This window comes from Ammospiza caudacuta, chromosome 1, assembly GCF_027887145.1.
Source record: "Ammospiza caudacuta isolate bAmmCau1 chromosome 1, bAmmCau1.pri, whole genome shotgun sequence".
Classification (NCBI taxonomy): Eukaryota; Metazoa; Chordata; class Aves; order Passeriformes; family Passerellidae; genus Ammospiza; species Ammospiza caudacuta.
In genome coordinates this window covers 8,849,410-8,874,948 of record NC_080593.1, presented here as the reverse complement: position 1 = coordinate 8,874,948, position 25,539 = coordinate 8,849,410, and the positions used below count along the sequence as shown (strand labels likewise).

Sequence of the window (25,539 nt, the reverse complement as noted above, 5' to 3'; positions counted from 1 at the left end):
CACATTTGTCTCAAAAAAAAAAAAAATAAAAACCCAACTGAATAAAAATTTTTAAAACTTAAGTTGGCTGAACCTCAGGCTCTTTGGGATGGATTCAAAACCCAAAGCAGGAGTGTTTCTACAAACTTCTTTGACTTTTGAATCAAACCCATATTCTTAGGCTCCAAGAAACCCTCTAACCCCAATAATGTTTGCTTCTGACAGGACAGCTGATCAACTGCAGATGTTCCTAGTGCTGAACTCAGCTGCTGGCCTGTCTGGAGTTGCATTTATCCCAGATTTCCAGGCACGCACTACTGTAACTCTGAGATGTCTCCTTGTCCTGCTCACTGCAGAGAAGCTGCTCCCTAACAGGGGATGAGCAACTGTTCAATGCCTTGTTTTAAAGATCACCAGGTATTTCTTAGCAATAAAAGTGACATAACCTGAGGGGGCAGTGCAGGGGTCCCAGAGCTAATGGTGTGAGGAGTTAAACAGCCTGGGGCTGAGCACTCTGCAGGCCTTTGGGGCTGGTCCCACTGGGCATTTCCTACCTGCAGCTCTGTCCTGGGCTTGGCTCTACCCTGAAGCACTAACAGCACTTCATGTACAGCAGCTGGGGCTGTCATTAAACATTATGCATGAATTATACAGGTGGCTGTAAACTCTGCCTCCATGAAAAGATTCTCATTCTGCTACTGTGTCTTGTCACTAAGTTTGAAATGGACTTAAAGAATATTTCCTAAGCACCATGTTATTCTAAATTATTTCATTGAACAGAGAGCAGGTCTACCTAGAAGTCTTTTATCAGTACTTATTCCCTCATTATTTTTGGTAACTTTTACTTAATTGAAAATCTAGACCAAAAGTGGAAGAAAGCCAATTAGGTATCTGTGCCATTAAATAATAAAAAAAAATACTATTTTAAAAAGGTTCTATAAATTTGCTTAGCTCATCCCTTCCAGCTTGGCATGCCTACTTTGGACCCCATTTGCAGATCTTTTATTTCATACCCATAGCGTTCTTCTGCAGTCACTCTGGTAACAAACCTACATTTCTGCAAGTCCCCCCCCCCTTCAAAAAGTAGATGGAGTGCTTAAGAGTATTCCTAAAATAAAGCATGAAGCAAAACATCATGGTCTAAAACTAAGGAAATGTTCATAAAAACTGGAATCCAATATAAAGATGACATTTGAATAAGTTTATTCAGAAGTAACTGAAAAAATTGTTACTTTGGGAACCCCGTCTGGATAGTTCTAACCAAAAGGATATATTATGAATTTTACTTTGAATAAAATATAAGCTCCTTAATGTTTTCATGGCATTTTTGGGAACTGACACGTTCATCAGGAGATCCACAATGTCTTTATAGTCCTTTATGTATCAGGAACACCACATTAAAACAAGTCCCTTCAGTGACGGGTTTCTTATGGTTCAGCATTAATGACAAAACAAATCTCAAAGAAAAAAACCTGATCAAAACAAAACATGAGGCAACCACTAGGCCAGAAGAACTATCAGGAATGCACCACTCTTCCTGCATAACATTTTTGAAGTGACCCACCAAATACTTCTTTTTCCTTGCATCTGACAAAGTTATTTAAAACAACCTAATTACAACTCAAGAGTTCACTACCCCACGACGCTACTGAAGGGTAAATCCTTGTTTTTAAAAACCAAGGGAAAATACAGCAGTGTTATTCCTCCTACACAGGGTTTTATAGAATAAGTGGAGTTGGAAAGAGAAAATGGTAGTCTATGTTGGAATAGAAAAATGCACAGACTTATTTACAAAGATCAAAACTACAATTTTCCAGTGTCACCTCCAAAGCTTCTCAGCAAACTGCTATTCAGCAAAGCAGACCATGTTCAAATCTATGCAAGAATACCTTCTGTGCTCTCAAGTATACAATGCAACTAATTTGTTTAGAAAAATGAGTTTTCATTCAAATACCTTGCACTGAAGATAAGAGCAACCATTATCAAATATTCTTTGCTATTCTTTTGAAAGTTTTTCAAATCGTTCGCTGTAACCGCTCTCTCTCAAGTCACTGTGGTCACACAGTAGGATCCTGAAGAACAATGTCTACATGCATCAAAAGCATTTTGGGAAAAAAAAAAAAACCCTCTATAATTCCATGTGGTTACAACAGAATGTGAAGAAACTGAACACAAATTCCACCTTTGCAGATCCTCTCGAATTCACCTCTCCTGGAGGTCACCTTGGTGCTTTCTGGAGTTCAACAGAGCAGTCACAGACTGAGCTGACAGGGTTCCAACCCGATGGATTTTCCTCTGTGAGTCTGTAGCTCCACAGTACACTGAGGCTGGTGCAGGGCTTCTCTCAGCAGACATCACTCCACAATCAGTGCCACGTTGATGTGGGATAGATCTATCATGTGCCTGTTAAAAGTTAAAAGAAAGTTAAATGTGGTGCTCAGACTGATTCGGGCATGGAGCTTCCATGAAGGTCACTAATCAACAGATGCTTGATTGGATTAAAGAAACATTGAGCCAGAGGAGACTGATTTTATCTTCTGAAAGGAAGGAAGGACCCATGGTGGCAGCAGTGCTTAATTATTTACCTGTGGAATTTCTGTTGAAATGCTAAAGCATGTGCTGGCTCCTTGAACTTTGCTATGGCTTTCCGTTGCTGAGGAAGCATCTGTAAACTCTGCAGAGACAAAAGAGCCAGAACATATTTTTAATATTCAAGATCTACTTCACAAAAGCCCCTTATTTTGCATGAAACAGACTGAAATTTTGTAATATCTTACAAATAAAGACTGTACTCTTTATTCAGAAACATATTTCTGTTTTCTTTTTTTTGTGCAATAAAAGAATAGACTGGAAAGAGATTGCAATCAGGGTCCCAGCTGATGGTGTTTGAGTTGGTGGTTTAAAACCTGGAAAACCCAGACTATCTATCACTTGTTAAGCAAAGGTGACAACTCTTCACTTCAATCCATGCAGATGAGACAAACCCCACAGCCAAACTCCCACCAAGTAAGAAGCATTCAACTGGTCAGAGCTCAACTGCCCACACAGCACCTGGAGTCATTTACCAGATGTACATTAAGGGATCAGGGCTCTCCACAGGTTAGGCAGGGCAGAAACAGAAAAAAGTGGTAATTTCTCTCAACTGCACATCCTCATGCTGTTTTTATAAAACAAGTGGCCAGCTTTTGGCAGACACCACCACAAAACCCCACTGAGATGGGTTAGGTCACCACACCCAAGTCCTCCACACAACACACATCTCCCAGACAAGTCCATCTGACACTGCCTCCCAACCATGAGAGCAGCAGTTCACAAAGCTCCAGCTCTGACAAACCCCCTGCACAGTACTGAGCTCTCCAAAGCTCCAGCACACCTCAGGCAGGACTCTGCAGAACTCCTGTCCTGATTCCCTGCTTGCAGCAGTCAGGCTGACCCCAGAGAGCAGCCCTGTGGCCTTGGTTAAGAGGTGTTATCACACCTATGAAGTTTAAAGCTTATGCTTTGAGTTAGCACTTCAGTTATAATAGAAAAAATTTCAAAAAGACACTTGAGAAATTCAAGAAGATGAAGATTCACACATTAAATAGCTACATATCCAACAGTCAGTGAGAACATCCAGCAATTATTCAGCATCACAGAATACTCAGGATGGAAATATGATCCTGAAATCCTGCTGCCTGTGAACACAGGCCAGAGATTTCAGAGTAATGAGGTTAAAACAGATCTGAAGGCTTCAAACAAAATTTCACAGTACCACAGTGATTCCAACATCTCACAGAAAGTTCTGGATGTTTAATAGCCTATGCTGCAGTACATTAAAGACAGAATTGTTCTGATTCAACTTCCAGTTGTTCTTACAGCTTTGGATGCAGAATAAAGAATTATTAACATTCCACTTTTCTCTGAGTTTCTACATAATGGCAATAGAGTTTTACACTGAGATATACATATACACACAGACACAGAGACAAATGCATATATATGGACACCTTAAAACTGTTCTAGATTATGACCTCCTGATGGATAATATAACCATAATTCTTTACTCCTGTATCTTGCCTGGAACTCAGCTGCATCCCCCACACTTGGAAGATTCCAGCCCTCTGATGGTCAGTCTTCAGAATTTTAAACTTTACCTTCAAAAATTCTGTATCACCATCTAGACTGTTAAAAAAGCACCACAGATCTTTGGAGAAAGCAAGGATTTCTTGTGAAACAACATACAACCCCACTCAACACATTTTGAGGGTGACACACTTTGGTATCTCTTAGTGAAAGAATTTTTAATCCCACTAATCTGTTCCCTGTTCATCCAATCTAATGGAGCATTTTAAGCAAGATGTCATATGCCTAGATGAAATTTGCTATTAAAATTGTCTACTTCTACCTTTTTTGAACACATAAGACTCTCTTGGTAAATGTGTATTTAACAAGAGCCATGGCACCTGATAAGTCCAATTTCTTTGTATCTAAGCCTGACAATTCAGCTTTGCCAATTTCTGTAACTTACCTATCTGTGATTTTGAAGCAATTAATTTTGCACCTTCTTCTAACTGACAGGAAACTTTCCTCTCTCCAGCAAAATCACAGATGTCTAGTATTTCCACCAGCCTGTGATTTCAAAGTGAAAGCTGAATAAAAGTTAAAGGATTCAGCAAATCTGATAAGCATCAGAAGGTTAATTTGCATTTTATAGTTTGTGGAAAGCTGCTATGATGAAAAGGTACAGCTAAGTCACTGCAACTTCTCCACTTCTGAGCTGGTAGAAATAGGATTTAGCTTTAAAAAAAAACACTCAGAGGATGATCTTTATTTCTTTTAAAATCAGAATGCTCTTGCTACAGTTAAGCACATTTTACCAACAAGAAGCTCAATTCACCTGCAGGTTTATCTGCAGGAATAAGTGACAGAGATGCTGAAGTTTGTGTTCTCCTCCCTTAGTGATCTCACTTTTTTATGATTTATAGAACTAGATCTTAACACATGTTTTCTTGACACAACTTTTCTTGCTAAAAAGAAACCACCATGAACTAACTAAGTCCTATCACTGAGGACTATGCTTTGAAGACTAAAAATTAAACACAGCCTTAAAGTAAGATTTGGAAAGAACAAACTTTGGGAGTTGCAACAAAAATATCTCTGAATTACAGCTGAAAACAAACAAAAAATCTGTTCTGTTTAAAGAAGTCAACACTTTTAATGAGAGAAAAATCTGTTTGAATCACTGAAAGGATGAATATTTCAGGGAACAGTTCAACAAGAGGAGCCGTACAAGGGCCCAGGGATGCACCCTGCATGTCCTGCTGCCAAACTGATCCTCCCCACAATGTCAGGTCTCACTCAACCACCACAGCAGATTCTCCCAATGCTTTATGCTCCAGACTCCTGTTGTGATCAACTGAAGAAGAGAAGCTGCTTTTTTTTGGTGACTTTTCCCACAAGAACTGAGATATTATTGCATTAATATTCTGGAGAGGCGCAAAAGTAAAATTTGATTTTGCAGTTTATACAAGCATGATGATGAATTATTAACAAGTTTCTCAGTAATTAGCATGTAAAATTTGACTAAAGGAAGACATTCTGGTGTAACACAGACTTATTAACAAAATTAGGCAAAGCATCTAAATATCATTATAGATAACTTATTTATACTTTCTTATGAATTAATAAGCCTTTCAACTGACTAGTTTGGGTACTGTGTTCTTACACTGCATAACTGCTTTATTTCCAAAGCAAAAAAAAAGCCTCAAAAGCAATCAAAACACTAAATGCATTTTAATACTCAACGGCTTTGGCAACAAGGCATCAGTTCTTGGGTAAATTTACTGAAAAGCATCTTTATGAGATTTAATTTCACTGGTCAATACAACTATGGAAACAAAAAAAATCTATCCATGTGACCCTTCATTGAACTGCCCAAACACAACTCATCACCCAGCCTGGGGTAAGGCAGCATCTCAACTGCTGCAGTGACACATGCCTAGATGTAAGACTGAGAATTAAGGACTGCAAAACAAGGGATAGACTAATACTGTACTGCTCCAGTTGGAAACTGTCTGAAAAAAAACAATTTAAATGGGTTTTACACAAATTCTCAGCCTCTGCTACACTCAGACTATGTCAGCAAAAATGATGGATGATCACTTCATGTTTGTTAAGGTACATGAGCTATACACACCTTCCTTGGGCACAGATAAAAAACCCTTCTGGTTCTGTTTTAACAAGAGACAATTACTAAGCCAAGTTTCTCTGAAGATGTGACCATGATCTGAAATGCCACCATCTCTGCTGTGTTTTCAAACAAATCCTCATCTATCACGACTCACAAGTGTGAACTTTATGCATCCAGCTAACAAAGATTTATTTATGTTCTGATTTTGGGACAATACCTTCCTACTCACTTAACTACCTAAGCCCTGACTTTTATGTTTTAAGAGCATTGATGATAAGGCACACAACACATTTACCACAGGTGCAGGGCTTGAGCTGCTGCCATTCCATTCTGAGTAGACAGGCCATGGGCTGGGCACAGAAATTAAGAGTTCCACTTCAGCAGAAGCCTGAAGTTAAATTATTGCATTCTCATCCTAATGGATTATTTCTGTCTTGTTGAATTTGGGGTGATCTGCAGTTTGGAGCTGATTCTACATTTGGATGATGTTAACAGCTACAGTCAGAAGAAAACTCTCCTTGTGTACCCTGTGGTATTTTATTATCCCAAAATATTCAAGGCATTATCTCAAAGACTTACTCCATCAGCTTCTGCTTTTGTTGATTCCAAACAAACAAACTAGGAAAATACATCCCAAAGTTAATTCATTTTACAAATCTTAATCATGTTTCATGTTACCTAGCTAGTTTAACACACCTAAACTTATTCATCCTTTTTGAATAATTTGGCAGCTGTTTTGTTGGTTTTTTTTTTCTTTCAGTGATAACACTCAATAGCCCCTCTCCCTTTTTGAAAACACATTATTATTTGAAAACAGAGGCACAAACACCACTGCTGATGGCTCAGCCTCAGGCAGTGCTGGGTCCATCCTGGAGTTGGTTGGCATTGGCTCAATCACACACAGGGGAACCTTCAGGCAGCTTCTCACAGAATCCACCCCTGCAGCCCCCCCACCACAAAAACACAGCCATGCAAATCCAACACCCATTTCTCAAAAAGTAATTCAGTGTGTTGTTCTTAGACCTGAGGCAGCACCACACACAACTAATGCCAGCTGCTCTCTCCTTTTCAAAGAACAAACATTCCTACAGCAATCCTTGGTCTATGATCTCCATTGCAATGACAAAACACATGGTTCTATGTTTTCCAAAGCATGATACCTCAATAAGAATTTGATCAGAGTTTGATATTAGTCTGTGACCTACAGATTTTGAAAGGCCAGTGGTGGGAGGTAGGGTGGATGCAGCTCTGCCTCTGGAGACCAGCTGGTTCTAGTGAGCATCACTTGATTTACTGGGAGGGCCCTCACCCTTCCTCCACAGGAGACTTCCCTACTGCAACACCAGAACCTCCTATCATGAGCCCCTAAACTGAAATACCACAATCCTCCCAAACGTCACAGCTCTGAGAAAACAACTTCATTCACATCTTCTCTTTAAGCTGACCTAGTCAGATGTTCACCAGAGGATGAAAACCTCTTCTGGGACCCACTCAGGTGGAAAGGATTGACAATACACACAATAACTTCCAAAGGATTTCAAGTGACTGGTTACTTCACAGATTTGGCTGTACAGATCTACTGGGCAGCAGTTCCTGATAGCAGCCTGAGGTCACAGGGATTCTGAGCATGTGTGACCCTGGAGGACAGAGATTACATTGTGACATATTTCTAGCATTAAAAATAAACAGCCAGTTTAGAGTGAGGAAGAGTATTTTACATGGAAGGGATTTAGGAAGCACAGAGCTCATATTGATCTTGACTGACTTCTTTTTCTGCTTAGGAACTGCCATGGAAAGATGCAGATCTTAGGCTGAATAGAAAATTCAAGAAGCCCAGTATTTCATAATCATACTTTTGATTGAGAGTTTGCTTACAAGCAAAACCAATACATAACAATACAATACTATGTTTTAGAACACACTATTTAACTCAAAATCTTAAAAAATAATCAGCAGCTCTGGCTTTTTCTGCAACTGAACTACTACCAGTGACTAAAGCATTAATATCATAAAAGGACCATTTCCTCTGAAGGTATTTCCTTAGGCCTGAAGATCTACACTGCCCTCAAATTTCTCCTCTATCCAAGGTCTGTAATTAAATTTGCACTTACTTGTACAATACTGAAATAGTCAATATGATCAGAGCAGCACATTAATGTCTAGTAAAGCTTCACTGCAAAACCAAGGGCCCTGAGACAAACAGCAGGACATCCTCCAGTGCAAAGCAGAGACTGCAGAAAGCAGGACACCAGAACTCAGAGGTTACACAGAGAGCAAGAAGTGAAAAGGGAGATAAGAGAGCACTGAGAGATGGAAACCAAGCAGGTAGGAATGAGACTGGAGCAGGCACTTGTTTCAACCATAGGAGACACATGGAAATGAAGGTTTCCTCTTTAACTTAATTTCTCTCACTGAAGTAAATGTACTGCCCAGCAGGCCACACTTCCAGTTCACCAGTGGGTTTGGGATTAGGGATGCCAGTTCATATAAAATATTAAAAACCAGGTCTGTGCAAAAAGAAATCAAACTTCCCCAACCAACACCATCTCCAGTGTGTGATCCAAGCTGTTCTGCAACAAGTCAAACAGCAGCACAGCAGGCACTTTCTGAACAGAACAACCAGATTCTATTTTTTCTTCTCTCCCATCAGTAAATGCAGACATGTTTTTATTGTCCTCACAGTCTCCTGATACCTGAAGCATCTTTCCTGGCAGTGACACTTCCCAGCCACCACCAGCAGGCACAGAGGCTGGGACAGAATGTATTTATTTCACCCTCAGCTGTTGCAATTGATCTCTTCCACCTTCTGTTCCTCCCTCCTTTCTGCTTTTCTGACACCTTTGACTTCCCATTATTTGCCCTTAGAAGTACTCAGCTTTCTTTTTCCATATGCAAAGTGTCATGAAGGGAAAGGCTGTTCTGTGGATGACTGATTGATGATTTATGATCATGGTTTACATTTTTGTTTGGTTTTTTTGGGGAGGGGTTAGTTCTGGGGTGGTTATGGAATGATGATGATGGTTGGTTATTGGTTTTGATACTAGGACATAGAGAGGAAGGTTAATTGAAAATGTATTGATGATAAGTGAGTTGGATAATGTAGGGATATATGGTTTAATTGTTTAATAAAAAAATTAAAATGTCAAGATGAAAAGAAAATGGTATGTGTAAAATAGGATTTAAAGGGCTGGCTGGGGCTGCCTTTACAGCAGCTCAGCACTAGGTAGCACTGTCACTCCAGGAAAGCCAAGCCAGGCACATCTGCACTGGAATTGCTTTTCCTTTCCCAGACCAGAAATGACAGTGTTAGCAGAGCAAAATCCTCATTTGTACAACTACTCACAGTACACCTACAATCCCAACACTCTCCTCACCTCTGATATACAACAGTGTGCTTTCCCATTTCCTCTTTTTTTAAGCATCAGAAATTATAATCTTAAATCGTCACATATACTGAGATTTTGTACTGATGCTTTATGTTTGCATCTATATGATGTAAGAAAACACAATCTTTAATCAAAGATTATGATGATGATGATGGAACACCTCCATAAAATAATTCCCTCAGTACTCAAATTCTCGGGAGATCTAGAAAACAGTCTACTCTATCTGCCACCATCCCAAAAAACCTCAATTCATCTGAGGGTGGCAATGACTAGCTGAACACAACTCTCTTTAGACAATATAAACATTAAACCTGAATTCAAGAGTACAAAAAAAAAATACAAGTGCTGTTTCTCATGACCTTTGCAACTTATTAGTAATCTACTTTATCAAGTGGTTCTGGATGGATGTGCATTGAATGTCACTGCTCCACCACCATTCTCAGGAGGCTTTAGTTTGGTGATGTGCACAGAAATCTCCCGAACTTTCCAACACTCTGGAATACATAATTTTATTTATAACATGTAATTATTTTAGAATCAGCAGTGAGATTTTACTGGAGGTACATTATTTGCTTCTGAAAGCCCATCCTCTCCAGAAAGAGTGTAACAGCAGAGTGTATGCTGGAAGGAAGCACTTCTGCTAATTTCATCATGTTTGAGTTGTAAAAGGCAGTTGTAACAAAGGGGATGTTCCTGGAGCCCCATATAAGATTTTCTTATATTCAATATAAGATTTTCTTATATTCAATGTCTTAAGAATCTTAATGGTATTTTTTTTCCTATGTTAATAACAGAGCACATCTAGTGAAGCAGGGATGAGAATGAAAGAGTTTTCAGTGATTAGGCAACAGAAGGTATTTCAAAGGTTGTACATGGGAAAAGGTAATTTTCTCCATTTCTAGGGTATGGGAAGGGAAAAATGTCAAATTTCCAACTTCAACTCTAAGTTTCCCCCATCCTGTCTTTTGCATGTCCAGTTATTCCCAAACTGTGACTCACAGACAGCTCAATGAAAGCTGTCCCAGCTGACAAAGCTGGGAGCATTGAACATCATAAACTGAGGGAAGTTTTTAACTTCCCATCCCAAGGTTCTTGTACCTTGAGAGTGATACTGACAAGAAAAAGCTAAAATAAAACCCCAAGGCCTTTTGGACCCAGAAAAGCAAAGTAATCTCTTCCTCCCTGCTAACTCCATTGATAGATTATAGACTTTTTCCACAACTTCAAACTCTTATGTCAGCAAAGATTCACTTTCTGAGGGAAGATACACAGGATGATCACACTGTAACAAATTCATGATATTTGGAACCAAGAGCTGGTGTGGGATCAGTTGCTTCACAGATGCCCCAGCATGGAAGGTGAAGATGAAGCAGAGCTCCTCTACCAGCAGGGACATGTGCTCATGGTCTGTTCCTCTTGTGAAAGAGCAAGGAGCTCCTTGGATTTCTGCCTCCTCTCTGGGAGCTCTGTCTCAGCCACTCCGACCTTCAAATCTAGACTGCAGCAGAAATTGATACACAGATTTTCTGAGCTGTGTCTGCATGCTGCTTTAAAGCAAGGAGCTTGTTTAACATCAGAGGGGCTTGTTTAACTATGTCCCACACTTGGGGAATCCTTACCTTTAATCAGGCATTTGGGGGGTGGATATGTGTCATTTCAAGACACTATCCAGGCATGAAGAGAACTCCCAAAGTTTTGATTCAGATTTAAATTCCCTTTACAACCGCAAAAAATAACTGTGAGTTCAACACACTTATTTCCCCTGAAGACAAATCAAATGAAAATCTTGATCTCAGAAGGACTCAGCTCCTTAAGGAAAATTTTGGTGAATATAGTCAACAGCTGAAGACAGGATATTCTACATCTTAAAGACTGAGTCAGATAGAACTGACTCTCCTTTCCTTTCCCTTACTATTTCTTCAGCTCCATCAGCTGAAGAAACCAGCTAAAAACCTGGGCATCTTGGCCTAATTTCAAAAAAAGCAGCTAGAATTTCACACCTTGCTATTTTCTCACAACTGCCATCTCCCCACATCCCTCCTATTTCAGTCCATCAAGCTGCAACACTTCATCTTAGAGGACCAGAGCTGTGCATATCCAAGATCTGTTTGTGTGGTCCATGCCTCCCACACACACTGTCCTCACACAGAAACCCCAAAACCTGCATGGAAAGAGCTCTTCCAGCCACTGCTGGGCTCTCCTTCAGCAGCTCCCTTCAGCACTCCTCCCTGCAATGTCCCTTACATGAAACACATATTAGAGGAAGAATGAGGAAATAATTGAGTCTCCCTTTGCTATCAGAGCCTCCTGACCCTCCCAGCTGCAGAGGATTTTGTGCAGCACTGAGCACAAACAGGAGTTAAAACATTAATTTACAGCCAGGAGAAAATCCACTTTTGTACTTCAGGATATTGACCTCTCTGAAAATCTAGCACCACCTCTATAAAACTAATTGCTGTGGACAGTAACAATGCAGATTTTCAAACATTCTTGTTTTCCATTCTTGTCCTTCAAGTCAAATTGTTACTGCATTCTCCTCATTTGGTGCATTAACACTTCTGTGGTGCCACTTCTCAGGGTACCATTACAAAACAAAATCAAAAAGCTAAGTATTACAGATGGTGGAACCAGTCTCATATTCTTCCTACAAAAGCATCCATTTTTTCCCGCATATCTCACCATTTGTACTTGTGAAACATCATTTAGTCTCAAACAAGCCAGGGAATTTCCAGCCTTCTACAAGTCAGACTTGAAATTCAAGTGCAGAATTAGCACAAAAGCTAAATTCAAACATCTTGTTGAAGCACTACTTCTAGATTTCTTGTAAGGAAAATGGATGATGATTCAGAAAGCATAATTTCCAAAGGCACAGTTGACGCTGCTGCAAGAATACAAGTTCTGGAGGGCATAGATATGCATCAAATCCCACTAGAAAATTAGTCACTGTTTTTTCTCCTGTAAGTACATCCTTCTAAATTGGTCTGTGACATTGAATTGAGAGACCAGGGCTTGGAGTCTGCTATGAAACAGCAAGTACTGAATAAATTTTTTAGCACATTCTCAATAACTTCTCTCAATTGTGAGATTTCATTGCAGGGTTTCTATTAATCTCCTTCTAATATTCTCATGCAAGATTTAGCAAGTAAACACTGAATAAATGTGCTTTGGAACTGTATGAATAATTTCCTAGAGTACTACAGAACACAAAGGCACAAAGTATTTTGTGAGGCTAGTTTTGCTTTCCCAAACAAATTAAACCTCTCTGAATTGATGACGTAAATAATTCAGCATTATTCCATTTACTAAATCAGGAACAAGTGAGGCAGAATGTTCATTTTTAGGAGAGCAGTCTGTTTTGCAACAGAGAGATGATCCTAGTAAAGAATTCTCACAGAACACCTCCAATTCATGCATTGCATTTGTCTGAAAATGTTGTTCCTGTCAAAAGGAAAAAAATTTCTCACCTGTATTTTTCATTATTCATTGAATGATATTTTTAAATGCAGTAACAATAAGTCAGAGAGGGCCTCCTAAGCCTTTCACTGCTTTGAAAACCTCCTGCTTTCCTCAAGTCATTTAACTGACACATCAGTTCCAGAAGGCAGTTTGTGAACAGAAGCTGCACAGCAGATATAAGTGTGTGCATGTCATAACCTTGCCCACAGGCCCCTAACGAAGAGAACCTTCTAAAAAATTAAGGATCAATAAAATCCTCCAAAGAAGACCGAAAAAGTAGAGGATGCTACACAGTATAAAGTGTCCTCTGGGTCATCAGGTGCTTGTACCCCAGGACTGCAGTGACAGGAAAAGGTAAATGTCAAAAAGGAGAGTAGGTGCAAGTCAACAATAAACAAGGACAGCACCCAAAATACATCTGCTCTGATATGACCATCTGGCTTCAACAACCTCACAGAATGGACAGGCTTGTATTGGCTATGAAAATAACAGAGGAACTCCAAAATGAAGGAGAATTTTGCAGCAGGAATGTGATGGTTAGCAAAATCCAACTGTGCCTCCTGTGCTGCAATATCATCACGTGCTTGTCTTTGCTACCAGGTGTAGCTTGTGTGGGTGGGGGTGCCTTCAAACATAAATTACCAATAAGCACGCATTGTACTTAGTGTCAGGGAATTAATTGAGCTTTCTGGAATGAAAGCCTTTTGGCACAAAAATGCTAAACCAAGGTTGACCTACCTGAATGGGTCCCACTGACATCAGCAGGTTTTTCAGTTGGACATCAGTAGTTGATGAAGAAAGCCCTTCAACTGACACAATACAGGGCTGAGGTTTGCACTCCACCACTCGCAGGTTCTGTTTATTTGGCATCAGGCGTCCTCGGCCCATCTGGCCTGCTACTCCTCTGCCTCTGCCGTGCATAATGACCTGCCAACAACAAAAGTAACAGTATTTTGATTTACTTACCCACTGACTCTGTGTGCTGCACTTGACAGAGGATATAAAAGTTGGCTATTTGCTTGAAAACTTGATTAAAGTCTTGATTTAAAACAGCTTGTTGCTGTTTGCCAATTTGAAAGGCCACTTACTGACATATTCCTCCACTGCTTATGCAAACCTCTTTTAGCAGGATAACAGGTTATATATACTGCATTCATCCTAGAAGCCTCAGCTCTAGCACAGTTTGATCAAGCACGCAGTGGAGGATCTCAGACAAAAATATATAACCTAGTTTTCAACACTGATCACATCAGCAGCATGTGTTCAGCTTCCATATTTTGAGTATGGATAAAAAAACCCAACAGGTGATCCCTCTCCTTCTTCTATTCTTAACCCATAGTTAAATTTAATGTACTCACAAGATCAGCAAAGTGCTTCAAGCACCTTCAATCTCTACTGCTACCAACTCTTGGTTTTATTCACATAAGGCTAAATAACTTTAAAATAACTTTTTTCAAAGTTCCTCTCCCCTGTACTCTGGAGCAGAAAACACATGGATTTAATTCTTGCAAACTAAATGTTGAACAGTGAGAAAGTGGAAAAATAACAATGAAACAGAGTAACAAACATTAAACAGAGTTAACACTGAGTCAACATTCAACAGAGTTTCTTGATTCCTACTTGGAAAGGCTATGATGAGTAATAACTTTTCAAAGACTTCAACATCTGCAACAAAACTTTATCCTTACATGAAACAGGAAGATTATGGCCAACAGCTGAAAACCAAGAACTAACTTAAAAGCCAAAATACCAGCTACCTTCAAGGAGTGTGCCAGCTTGCAAATGCAGAGAAGGAACACACTGCTGCCACCCTGACCCTTTCCTGCCTCCTACCAGTGTAAGATCAGGGCAAAAATCAAGTTACAAGATCACCAACTGTTTTGAGTGATACCAGCTTTGGGGATCCAACAAAGAGCATCCTGAAACAGCTACTGTGTGCTCCTACATAAGCAGGAAACTGCCAAAATGAAATCTTAAGCACAACTTCAAAAACCCGCTTGGTTTTAAAGCTAAAAAGCACACTGGTTACCATCTCCTCCAGTAGCTGTCTCGGGATACATGCACTTCCCCAGGGAGTGCTGAGCTGGCCAGAACATCAGCAGATGAAGCACTCTGCAGGCACTGCCAGCCTGTGCTGGGTACAAACAAATCTCTCTAGATTAAAAGCTTTATATGCAATTATGCATCTCCTGGGTCATGCAGCCCTGCATTAGCAGTTGACAAACAGAATGCCGGTTATTAATAGAGCAACACAGCTAGACAGTGAAACTTCTAGCTCCAATATGCGTCTGAAAATCACCTTTTTAGCTTGATGGATTCCCTGGATGTTTTTGACTCCTTGAGGAGCTGGTGAATGGATCTGTGCCTGCTGCTGCTGTTGGTGCTGCTGCATTCCCTTTGTCAATGTGACCTTCCGCACTGGCGGCTGTTTCGGCTCCGGGGGCGGCTGAGGCCGCTGGGGTTGGCCCTCGGGGTGAAAAAAGCCAGCATCCTCTCCCCCCTGCTGAAATCAACAACACAACAGCGGCTCAGGGTCCAGGCACTGCACACCCTTGCCCTGAGCAGGCTCCTGCCACATTCAGCTCGTTCAGAGAGTGTCCAGGGCTCTGCCTGCTAAAGCAAACTGGTGGCTGTGGTGTGCAAAGGTTCAGCCTGGAAATTGCACTTCAGCCTAAAATAAATCTGTGCTAGCTGAAGATCAGTTTGCTTTTTTCAGGTTTTATTATAATTACAATGCTCAACCACGTCTTTTCATGCTTTCACTTCTCTTTCCAAATAATTTTTCCTTCCAGGTTACATGTGAACTATGGTGTGTGTTAAATTTTTATTTCTTTTTTTTTTTTAATATAATTAGAGATATGCACATTGCAGAAGGAGGAGCAAACAACTATGGAGGCTAGAAGAATCAGGAAAATGCTCTGCTCATCTTTAAGCCTCCAACCCCTCTTTAGTTAAAAAATTGGTACTTATTTTGAAGTGCATACTCCTTCTTCAACTTCTATACCAGCAGCTTTTTAGGCAGTCCTTTTCCTTGGACACTGTCTGTACTTGAACAGTTCCTCAAGGTGTTTTTTTGTTTGCCTTACAAAGCTCTTATATTTGTAACCATAAACCAGTCTCAGGTTTGATAGTTCAGTAGTTCAGAATTTACACCTCAAAATCAAGGCCTGTGCATGACAAAAGTATATGCAGGCTACAACTTCTCAAGAACTCAAATCCCAGACAAATGAGCTTCAAACCTCCTTGCACTACAACTCAAAAGCACAATCTGTCACAGGGAAAATCCTAAAGCTCATCATGGCATTTGTCCACAGTGTCCAAAGCAAGAAAGCAACAGAAATGTGCATCTGTCTTTTCCACCTCTAATCACAAACAGGTTTTTTTCTCTGCTGAACTGAATGGCACCAAGTCTTCATGGAACGTTTGGTATATAAAACTTTAAGAGCAGCAATTAGTGAGAAATTACAAACCTTTCCCCTCAATTTCTCTTCAATTTGTATTCAAAAATACAATAGCAAGAGCACTCCTGAAAAACCCAAACATATGCACAAAACCTTACCAGCACTAAATCCTTGTTTTAATATTAGTTCTGATATCAACACCACCATAAGCTCTATGCCTTGATCAGATAATTTCTTTTATTCAACCCTACAGCAGCTGGAAGATGATGAAACTAAAAGGAACAAAAAAAATTCTAGGAGGAATTTAAATGCAATAACTGGGAGTTAAAATCTAATCTCTGCTAAATGCCTGCTGTGAGAACCGTAAATATTTGCAACCATTTCTTTCCGAACCAAAAAATGATCCCAGCACATCGGAAGAGCATCTGAGAGCAAAGCCCTCAAGTACAAAACACATCCAACATGCTCATTACAGAAACTTCAAAAGCAAACAATCATTTCACATAAAAGCCTAGGATGGCCAACAACCACCCAATATTTAACTACCAAGCTCAATTATCACCAAATAAAACTGTATAAACTGAACAGAGTCAAAGGCATTAGCACACCACATTGGTTTGCACTGATGAAAAATCTGAGGGGTTTGTTCCCTGCTGGGGTCTCAAATGCCACCACTGGTCTTTGCTGCTACCAAGATGCTTCTGTGAGCCTGAAAAGGTGGAAAGCTCTGGACTTTTTAATGACTTGCTCCATTTCAGAAGAAAACCTTCAGAAAACAATAAAGAAAAGGGATGGAATGAGTTTTGCTTGTTCCTGCAAAAAGAATTAAAGGAAAGGCAACTGGATCAAGTAATCCTTTTTTTTACATTACTGCTCTGAACATTTACTGGTTTTGAGATGACTTGAAGAGAGGAAGCAGAGACAAAACTACAGCACTACTACTCCAGAGAGGTCTGTGAGTCAGACAAGGTGCCCCAGGTCTAACAGAGCTGAGCAAGTCAGCAAAACATTAATTCCTGTTCCAGGTAGTCTGGCTTCAATTGAAGATAAAAACCTGGTGGTTTCCTTAAGAAATAAAAACCAAACATGACTGCTAAGTGACATGTGGCAACAAGCAAAGTGACCCAGAAGAAGCATTTCAGCAGTAATTCCTTTTTCAGTGGTTAAAGGCACAACAGTGCAAGGACAAACACTATCCAAGCTAAAATGAACAACCATGTAGTGGTGAATTACTCTCACCACCACCATCATTCTTTAAACTTCCATGCAAGACAACAACAAGTGGCTTTTCCAGGTACAACAATGAAGAAACCAAGTCAAGCAAAACACCTGAAAAAAAGCTTTTTAACTTCTGGACTTAAATTCACAGCAAATTACAGACAAGCAGGTAAGTCCACTAAAGCTCTAGTAGCTACCCCAAATCATCTAAATCACAGAAAATAAATAGCTAAGATCTAATTGCTAACATCTCTCCTACTTAAAATGTCTCAAGTCTAGCTCATCTTAAATCAATTATTGCTCTTCCTAAAGACAATTTCTGTATTGTTATTTTTAATCAGCTTACACCACTGCCTTCCCCAGATTTAAATATGCAGCAACAGAGGGATGTATTAAAGCTTTGAGCCTTCTCATGTCAAAATACATTTTCTTTCCTATTATTTCTTTCCTAGTATTTCACAATTTACAGGGCTGCACTAAATTTTTCAGAGATGCATCTATTCATCATCATGGCCTGTCTCACATAATTTGATGTACAAAACGCTGAGCCCAGGTAGAACACCTTATTCAACCACAGAGACCTGGGACAGACTGATACAAGCCCTGATTTTATACTTCAAATTTCCTCTAAACTCCTGAGCAGAAAATGAATTTTCATTCGTCTGCAAATCAATCACAGAAGAATGCTTTCCTCTTATTGTTTACTACCTAATTTCTAGATTATAAATTTTGAAGTTTTACAAAGGTTCTGCCTTCCTAAGATCTTGCCAGGAAAAGAGTTCTCTTAAAAGAAACTTCTCTATTATTCAATTAAAGCTGGAGTAATGAAAATGCCTTTTTTTTAAGTTGCAGGAGTTCTGCAACTTAAAGGGGAAAGTATAAAAAGTGTCTTTCAAATTTCAAGTACTGAAGGATTGTGAGCAGCGCCAAAACAAGTTAATTTCAAATACTGTGTATAAACAAAGCTCAAAAGATTGAGGTAAAAGAATCTGATTTACATGGTGAATGTTTTTCAAACCTCTGCTCTGGAAAAATGTGCAGTTTGACCTGAAACTAGACTAACAAAAAGAACTGATGCCATTCAGAGGCCATGATTTTAGAACCAATCCACTGATACCTATCAAGGCTGGTTTTCATCAGCCTCTCACTATACAGATCTATATATAGTCAGTGTTGTGTTTTGAGCAACTTAGAAAGAATTCTGTCAAATATGAGATCACAAATTCTACAAGCAGAATTCTATGAAGGACTGCTTGAATTTACCAAGTTGGAACATCTGTCATAACCATTATGACAGTTTTATGATGAAGATGAAGTTTATTTGCCACCAACATTAGCAGGACAAATTTATTTATAACAAATGCTTTAAAATGTACTGATAAAAATGCCTATTGATACTGTCAGAGCTGCTTGCAATTTGACAGATCAAATCTTATTTTCATTCTTAAACCCCATGAAGGAATGGTATCACCAACTTGCATTCTGTAGTGAGCAAATTGATTAATCCCTCTCTATAGAAATCTCAACTCTTGATTACACCTATCAGACGTTAAGCAGCATTATTCTAGAGTGACAACACTTGACAAATTCCCAAACCATTTTTCTCAGCCTTTGTGGCCCTGCTAGCTTGTATTAACCCTGATGAAAAATTAATTTTCCTTATCTTCTGCTAAACCCCAAAATCCAAATCCGCCAAACTGGCAACTCTTTCTGTAAAGGTATTATGAAAACCTCTAAAAGATTAATTGCATGTCTTCAGGTGACATTAAATTAATTTCTGTACTCGTGACAGACATTTGATACTCCGCACTGAGAGGACAGATAACATTGTCAGGATACACAGAAGGACAGTGGTGCAGTGTCCCAGGGCAGCCTCTTATGAATTCTCCTTTCGATAAGGCCATACTTCACTGTCATTGGCACTGTTAGTGATCTTGCAGCCCACAGACCTCACTGCACAGGTTTCTATTAACCACCACAATGCTGGCTCTATCCATGTAATCTTTATAAAGCTAATTCAAAATTGTCCAATGGCAAAGGGATGTGCATGCTGGATAAGGGAATAAATAAACTCTGGTTGATTTGTGTAAAAATAACACAGAGAAGCAAAATGTTGTCAGCTTTTCTGAGATGCTTTACAACTCAAATTCTCTGTAGCACGATGAAGACTTAAATCTTGTAGAGAAATCTCAGTCCAAAACTGTACTGTGATTGATTTCTTGTAAGAAAGGAGAAACCCTTCATCTGTTACCAGTTCAAGTCAATATTTCTAGAAATTAGTACCTTTTAAGTATCACAGCAGTTGGGGAAGGAAAACATGCTTTTGGTTATTAAATTTATCTTTACTTTCAGGAGAAGAGAAATTACTATTCCTGAGCTGAATAGGTTTGCATAGGCAAACTTGCTTTTTACTGATACTGCAGATGACTGTAGTGAAACAAACAACTACAAAGACAGCTGTGATCCTCACATAACAAAGAAAAAAAAAAAGGCAAAAACCACATAGAACAACAGTGATTTTCATCTAATATATAAAGTATTTTTTCACTATAATTATCAGGAACACATATTAGAAGCAAACCCCTAATAATGAGCTATTTCTCTTTGACTGCTGCTCCAGTGCTTTACCACTTTGATACAGCTGGCTGACAGACTGGGGACCTGGGAATAGGAAGCCTAATCACTTGCCAAATATCCCACAACCGAGTGACATGACCAAGCACTGCTTCTGAACAGTTGAAGATCTGTTTTCAATCTGTCAAATGCCAATGAGAAACACCTGGAGACCTTTTTTTTTTTTCCCCAGGCATTCTAGGACCTTTAAAAGGTTTTTTTTTTTTTTTTTTAAGAATAGCGGTAGTTAAGAAAACTGCTCTCCCACCAGGCTAGAAAATGCCACTGTATCAAAGAGACAACTCATCATTAATAACTGGTTTAAGACATATTAAGGGGCTAGTTTTGACTGAAAGTACACACAGCAATAAGCTACATCAGACTACAAAAGTGATGAAAGAGCCAAATCATTCCCAGTTCACACCAGAGAAAAAAGACACTTCTGACGCTGGTCAGTGATTCAGTTAATTTTTCCCAGCCTAAAATTTTTTTATAGGCTGAACTTAACCTGAGCAAGAGCACCCAGACTAAGCAATAAATAAATATAATGCAGAAATAGTTCCCCTCCTGTGATAAAAGGACACTGTTACACTGCTTCAGTGAGCCATGATGTGATGAGCATCTTCTGTGCCTAATGGTGTATGAAAAGCCAGAACAGGAAGAAGAAAACATCTTGCAGAAAAAGCAGCTAATTCCATTTAATCCCATGTACTAACACAATTCTCAACTCAAGTAGCTCCTCCACCTGAAAGGAGAACCAAGGCACGGAGAAGGACTGGCCAAAGAGAGTCCCAGCCCCATACCTGACTATACACCTATGCTTCATGAAGTTTCACTGGGAGTGGCAAAAGCACAGCTTGAATCATGCTGAATCAGTGTTCAATCACAACTACATGGTTTTTAGTTAAAGCACCCACCTGCTCATTATGAAAAAATAATAAAAACTATATGTTAAATCTACAGCAAAATCAAGGTTCTGAATGGGCATGTCTACCACTCTCAGAAATACCTCAATTTTTATGTGTCATCTGCAAAGTACATAGTATAGATAAACAATGTTTTAAGCAAAGTTTCCTGGTTCACTTTTCAGCTGCCAGTCTGAGAGGTCTTTGTACAGAGAATTTTAGCAAAGACTGGGCATGCAGAGAAAGACCAAGAGAAAAAGCTCCTGCTGGAAAATATCAGTGATACAAATCTTGTGATGGCCCAAAGCTCCAAGAGGAGCACTTCCCAGCTACGGCACAGAAAGCCAGTACTGGATATCAGAAGCCTGTACAATTAGAACTTCCCTTCCTGTGCTGTGTCTGGCCTTTCTAGTTCATGTTCCTTCAAGCCTGAAACTATTGGCAAGTCAATTCCCTCTTGTGTCCCGCCTGAAGCTCCCGGTAAGTCTTAACAAAGACAACCCCATTCCCTCCCACCCCAAACACTCCTGACTCAAGGGCCAAACCTCTGCCCTGAAGGCCTGTTCCAAGTGGTCCAACTTCTCAACAGAGGGATGTGACTTCTCAAAATATTGAACTCTACAACTCTGCAAGCTTGCCTCCCAAGTTAAGAGACTGCATTTTCACATTAAATCTGACTTTCTCTTTGTAAAGCACTTTAGTGGAGTCACAGCTATCTTCACCAGGAAACTGGGCTCCAAGACACTGTAACACCAACATCTCTGTAACACAGACATGAATTCTGCACTGTAACATTTACCATGGCAAAGAAACCTGTTCTGCAGTCTACAATAGAAAATACTTTACTGCACTTTAGATCCATGTTATAGCATAGTCAGATTCAATTTAGGTAAGTACCTCTTCTCCCTTGCACACATTTTATGAGAAGCCCATAAAATGTACTATCTGTGTCTGGTTTGGCTGTCACCTTAATTCTTACTTTCTAAGTGTGCCCTTAGGGACACATGTCCCTTTATTTCCTTTTCCCAGTAATCAAATATGCCCTAAAGAGCAGAGCACACCTCCTGACCCCAGTGCATGAAATCAGAGACTCTGTCTCTATAGGGACCATCCTCACTGGAGGTCTGGGAGGACACAGCTTTTTACTCATTTTCAAATGTTCCTGCCATGGGCAGGGACACCTTCCACTAGACCAGGCTGCTCAAAACCCTGTCCAATCTGGCCTTCAACACTTCTAGGATGGGGCATCCACAGCTTCTCTGGTCACCCTGTTCCAGCTCCTCACCACGCTCACAGGAAAAAATTTCTTCCTAATATCCAATATAAATCAACCCTTCTTCAGTGTGAAGTCATTGCCCTTGTCCTGTCACTCCATGCCCTTGTAACAAGTCCCTCTTCAGCTCTCTTGCAGCCCCTTTAGGGAGGTTCTGTAAGGTCTCCTTGGAGCCTTCTTTTCTCCAGGCAGAACAGCCCCAACTTTCTCAGCCTGTCTTCAGAGGGGAGGTGCTCCAGTCCCTTTACCAACTTTGGGGCCTCCTCTGGACACCTTTCAACAGTTTCATACAACCAAGAAATTAATGTCCACTTGTGAAACATTTCCAGAGTGAAATCTTGCAGGTTATGGCAGGCAGAGTCCTTCTTCAGAGCTCATTTGGCCACAGAACCTGGGCACTCAGATGTGGCTCCTGCAGCTCCCCCAGCCCACTCCTAGGCAGGCACTATCCATGCCTCCTTCAAACTCTGGGATACAAATGAACACTAAAGTCATTCTCCTGTTTCTTGAAATGTTATAGGACTGTACAGGGGAAGAGTTCCTTTGTCAAGGGTTGGGGAAAGGGCTTCATGAACTTCCCACACAAATGCTGCAATTCCTGTGTTTGCAATTCCTGACATATTTAGATGAAAGGCGCTAAAGAGCTTTCAAGTCAAATATTTTTAATTAAACTTGAACACATACATGCAAGTAGAAACAAGTACAAACATTAAGCAAAGTTGGTTGATAAGGTTACATTATCAAACAACAATCATATCAATCTGTATTTTTTTCCATATTTAGAACTCCATATTCATCTCACACTTCCCAGTTGCTTGAAATTCGACCGAAGTTGTCTATCTTCCATTTCCATCTTGTTTTTGCAATCCGAGGACATTTTTTTGTGACAGGCTTTTCAAACAGAAGAATTTGCCAGCTCTTTTTTCAAGCTTTTCATACGAAGCATTTCAGGTTTTCGGGAATTAGGATCACTTACAAGATACTGCTTGTAATGCAACAGGGAACACCAAGATTTTACTGTATTTTTATCTATGTATTTATGAAAAAACCCTCATTGTGCAGCCTTCCACAGAGACAAAGATTGGTGTGTTCTTGGTGCAGCATAAGAACCAGCATTTTCAGGCCTTTGGGACAGACACACAGCTCTCTGAGCATGGCAGGACATTTTCTGGCTAAGAGAAAAATCATCCAACAACATAAGATGACAATAACACAGAGATTTTATGATATTGTAATTTACCACAGAACCTCCAACTAAATAGACAACATGTTCAGCATGTGTTTCATATATCTTTAGATATCTAATATTATAGATGGTACAAACCTGTTCTTCCAGGACTGAAAAAACTCTGAATATATTGACCGAATGAATTCAATTACATTTAGTACTAGAACTCTTAACAGACAGATTGATGACAGAGAGCCCAAAGAGCAACACAAACAGTCAAGGTGTTAAAAAACATGACTCATCAAGAGAGAATCAAAGATATTAGAGCTCAGAAACAGTTAAGATATGCTTAAAACAAGAGAGAAATTCTTCCCCCTCTTCAAGAATAATACACATAGTCAGAAATTCAAAACTATAGCAAGAAAATGTAATTTGGTCACTAAGAAAATTATCCTAAATATACACATTTGATACTGGAATAGATGACCTGGGAAATCTGCAATAATGAGATCTCAGAAAAACATTGGACAAAATCTGTCAGGAATACTTCAGAGTTCATCCCCTCCTTTCAAGATAAATTACTTCAACAGTCTTTTCACCCCTATTTTCTATAATTTTATGATCACATTTTCAAGTGATTTATTAGGGTGTTTCTTTCCTACACTCTCATTGACTTTATACTTACAAGTAACTTTAGGATTGACTTCAGGCTCCTCAGCAAGCCCAGCAAGTCTCAGATGCTTTATTAGTAAAATTTACAAGTATGAATGCTCAGGGAATACACTGAGCTCTTGTATCTGAAAAGGACAGCTCTGAGGAAATGCCACAAAAACAAAGCACACTGCATTCACTGAAAAGTATCTGAGCCTCCTTGGAAAAAATAAAACCAAGAATAAAACCAAAACCAAAGCAGCAACAACAACAACAACAAAAAACCCCCTCAAAAATTCCCAAAACCCACTCCCCTTCCCCGCCCCCAAAAAAAACCAATCCCGCAACAACAACAAAAAAAATCCAAGTCCGTGTGCTAAACATTGCCTATTTTTCCAGGAATGTAACATTTAAAGAAGTAATTTAAATGGAAAACTATTCACTTTACTGCCATTCCCATATAAATTATATGTATATTAGAAAGGGATGGGCAAAGTGTTGGGGAGAAGGTGAAGGGTGGGATTTATTTAAAAAATAAAAAAGCATCAACAGACAAAATCATTACTGACAGTACCTAACATGTCACCTTGATACACAGACTTAGTCTGACATACTGAAAATGCTGAATCATTTTCTACTTTAATTTTCCTGAAGAACAGAAATTGTAAATTAAGGCATCTTATGTGTCAAGAAAGCTGAACAAGTTAAAATATTCTTGGAATTTACATGGTAATTCTTAAAATTCCAAAAGTAAAATCTTCTCACAAAAGAATATTGCAGAAACAGATGAAAGACCATTTTGTTTTTTAAGGACCCAAGGGATATTTCTACCTACAGGCCAGAGATCTTCAGTAGCACTGCTGTGCCCAGCAACACAAACAGACAAAAGCTCAGCCTGGTAAAGACACTGCCCTCAGGAAAGGAAGCCATTCTCTTGTGACAGTGTTTGTACTCCACAGTTCTCACCAACACACCACACTGCTTAAATATTACACAAAAAACATCAGCAGCAGCACCAAAGCACTGAATCCTGGTTCTACAGATGATCCTACTGAATTAATAACAGTCCTTGTAACCAGGTTTTGGTTTAGGCCAGCTTGGGCTAGAGAGAGTGAGTTAGAACAGCTCTGGGCTGGAGCAGCTCCTTCAGCTGGAGCTCCCCTGTGGGGCTGCCAAACAGGACAGACTTGAACCCAGGAAGCTCCAAAAGGGAACCTGCATTCTGTCTGATCATGAGCATCTCACTTGTACAAATTTATTCAAAACAGCTCTGCACAAAAGAGCCCAGGAAAGGAGAAGAGTACAAGGACTTACAGA

The 25,539-nt window shown here is 39.7% G+C and overlaps 1 protein-coding gene across 1 annotated transcript in view; it reads right to left on the bottom strand.

Moving 5' to 3' along the window:
• Positions 1-1,165: 1,165 nt before the first annotated feature.
• Positions 1,166-25,539, bottom strand: part of RBM33 (RNA binding motif protein 33) — a 100,174-nt gene continuing 75,800 nt past the window's right edge. Inside the window, exons 16-19 of the mRNA XM_058815625.1 lie at positions 15,293-15,496; positions 13,732-13,920; positions 2,565-2,653; positions 1,166-2,382 (exon numbers count right to left, since the gene is read on the bottom strand). Of these exons, the coding sequence (XP_058671608.1) occupies positions 2,334-2,382; positions 2,565-2,653; positions 13,732-13,920; positions 15,293-15,496 (531 nt within the window). The 3' untranslated portion in view covers positions 1,166-2,333. The remainder of the gene's footprint in view (positions 2,383-2,564; positions 2,654-13,731; positions 13,921-15,292; positions 15,497-25,539) is intronic.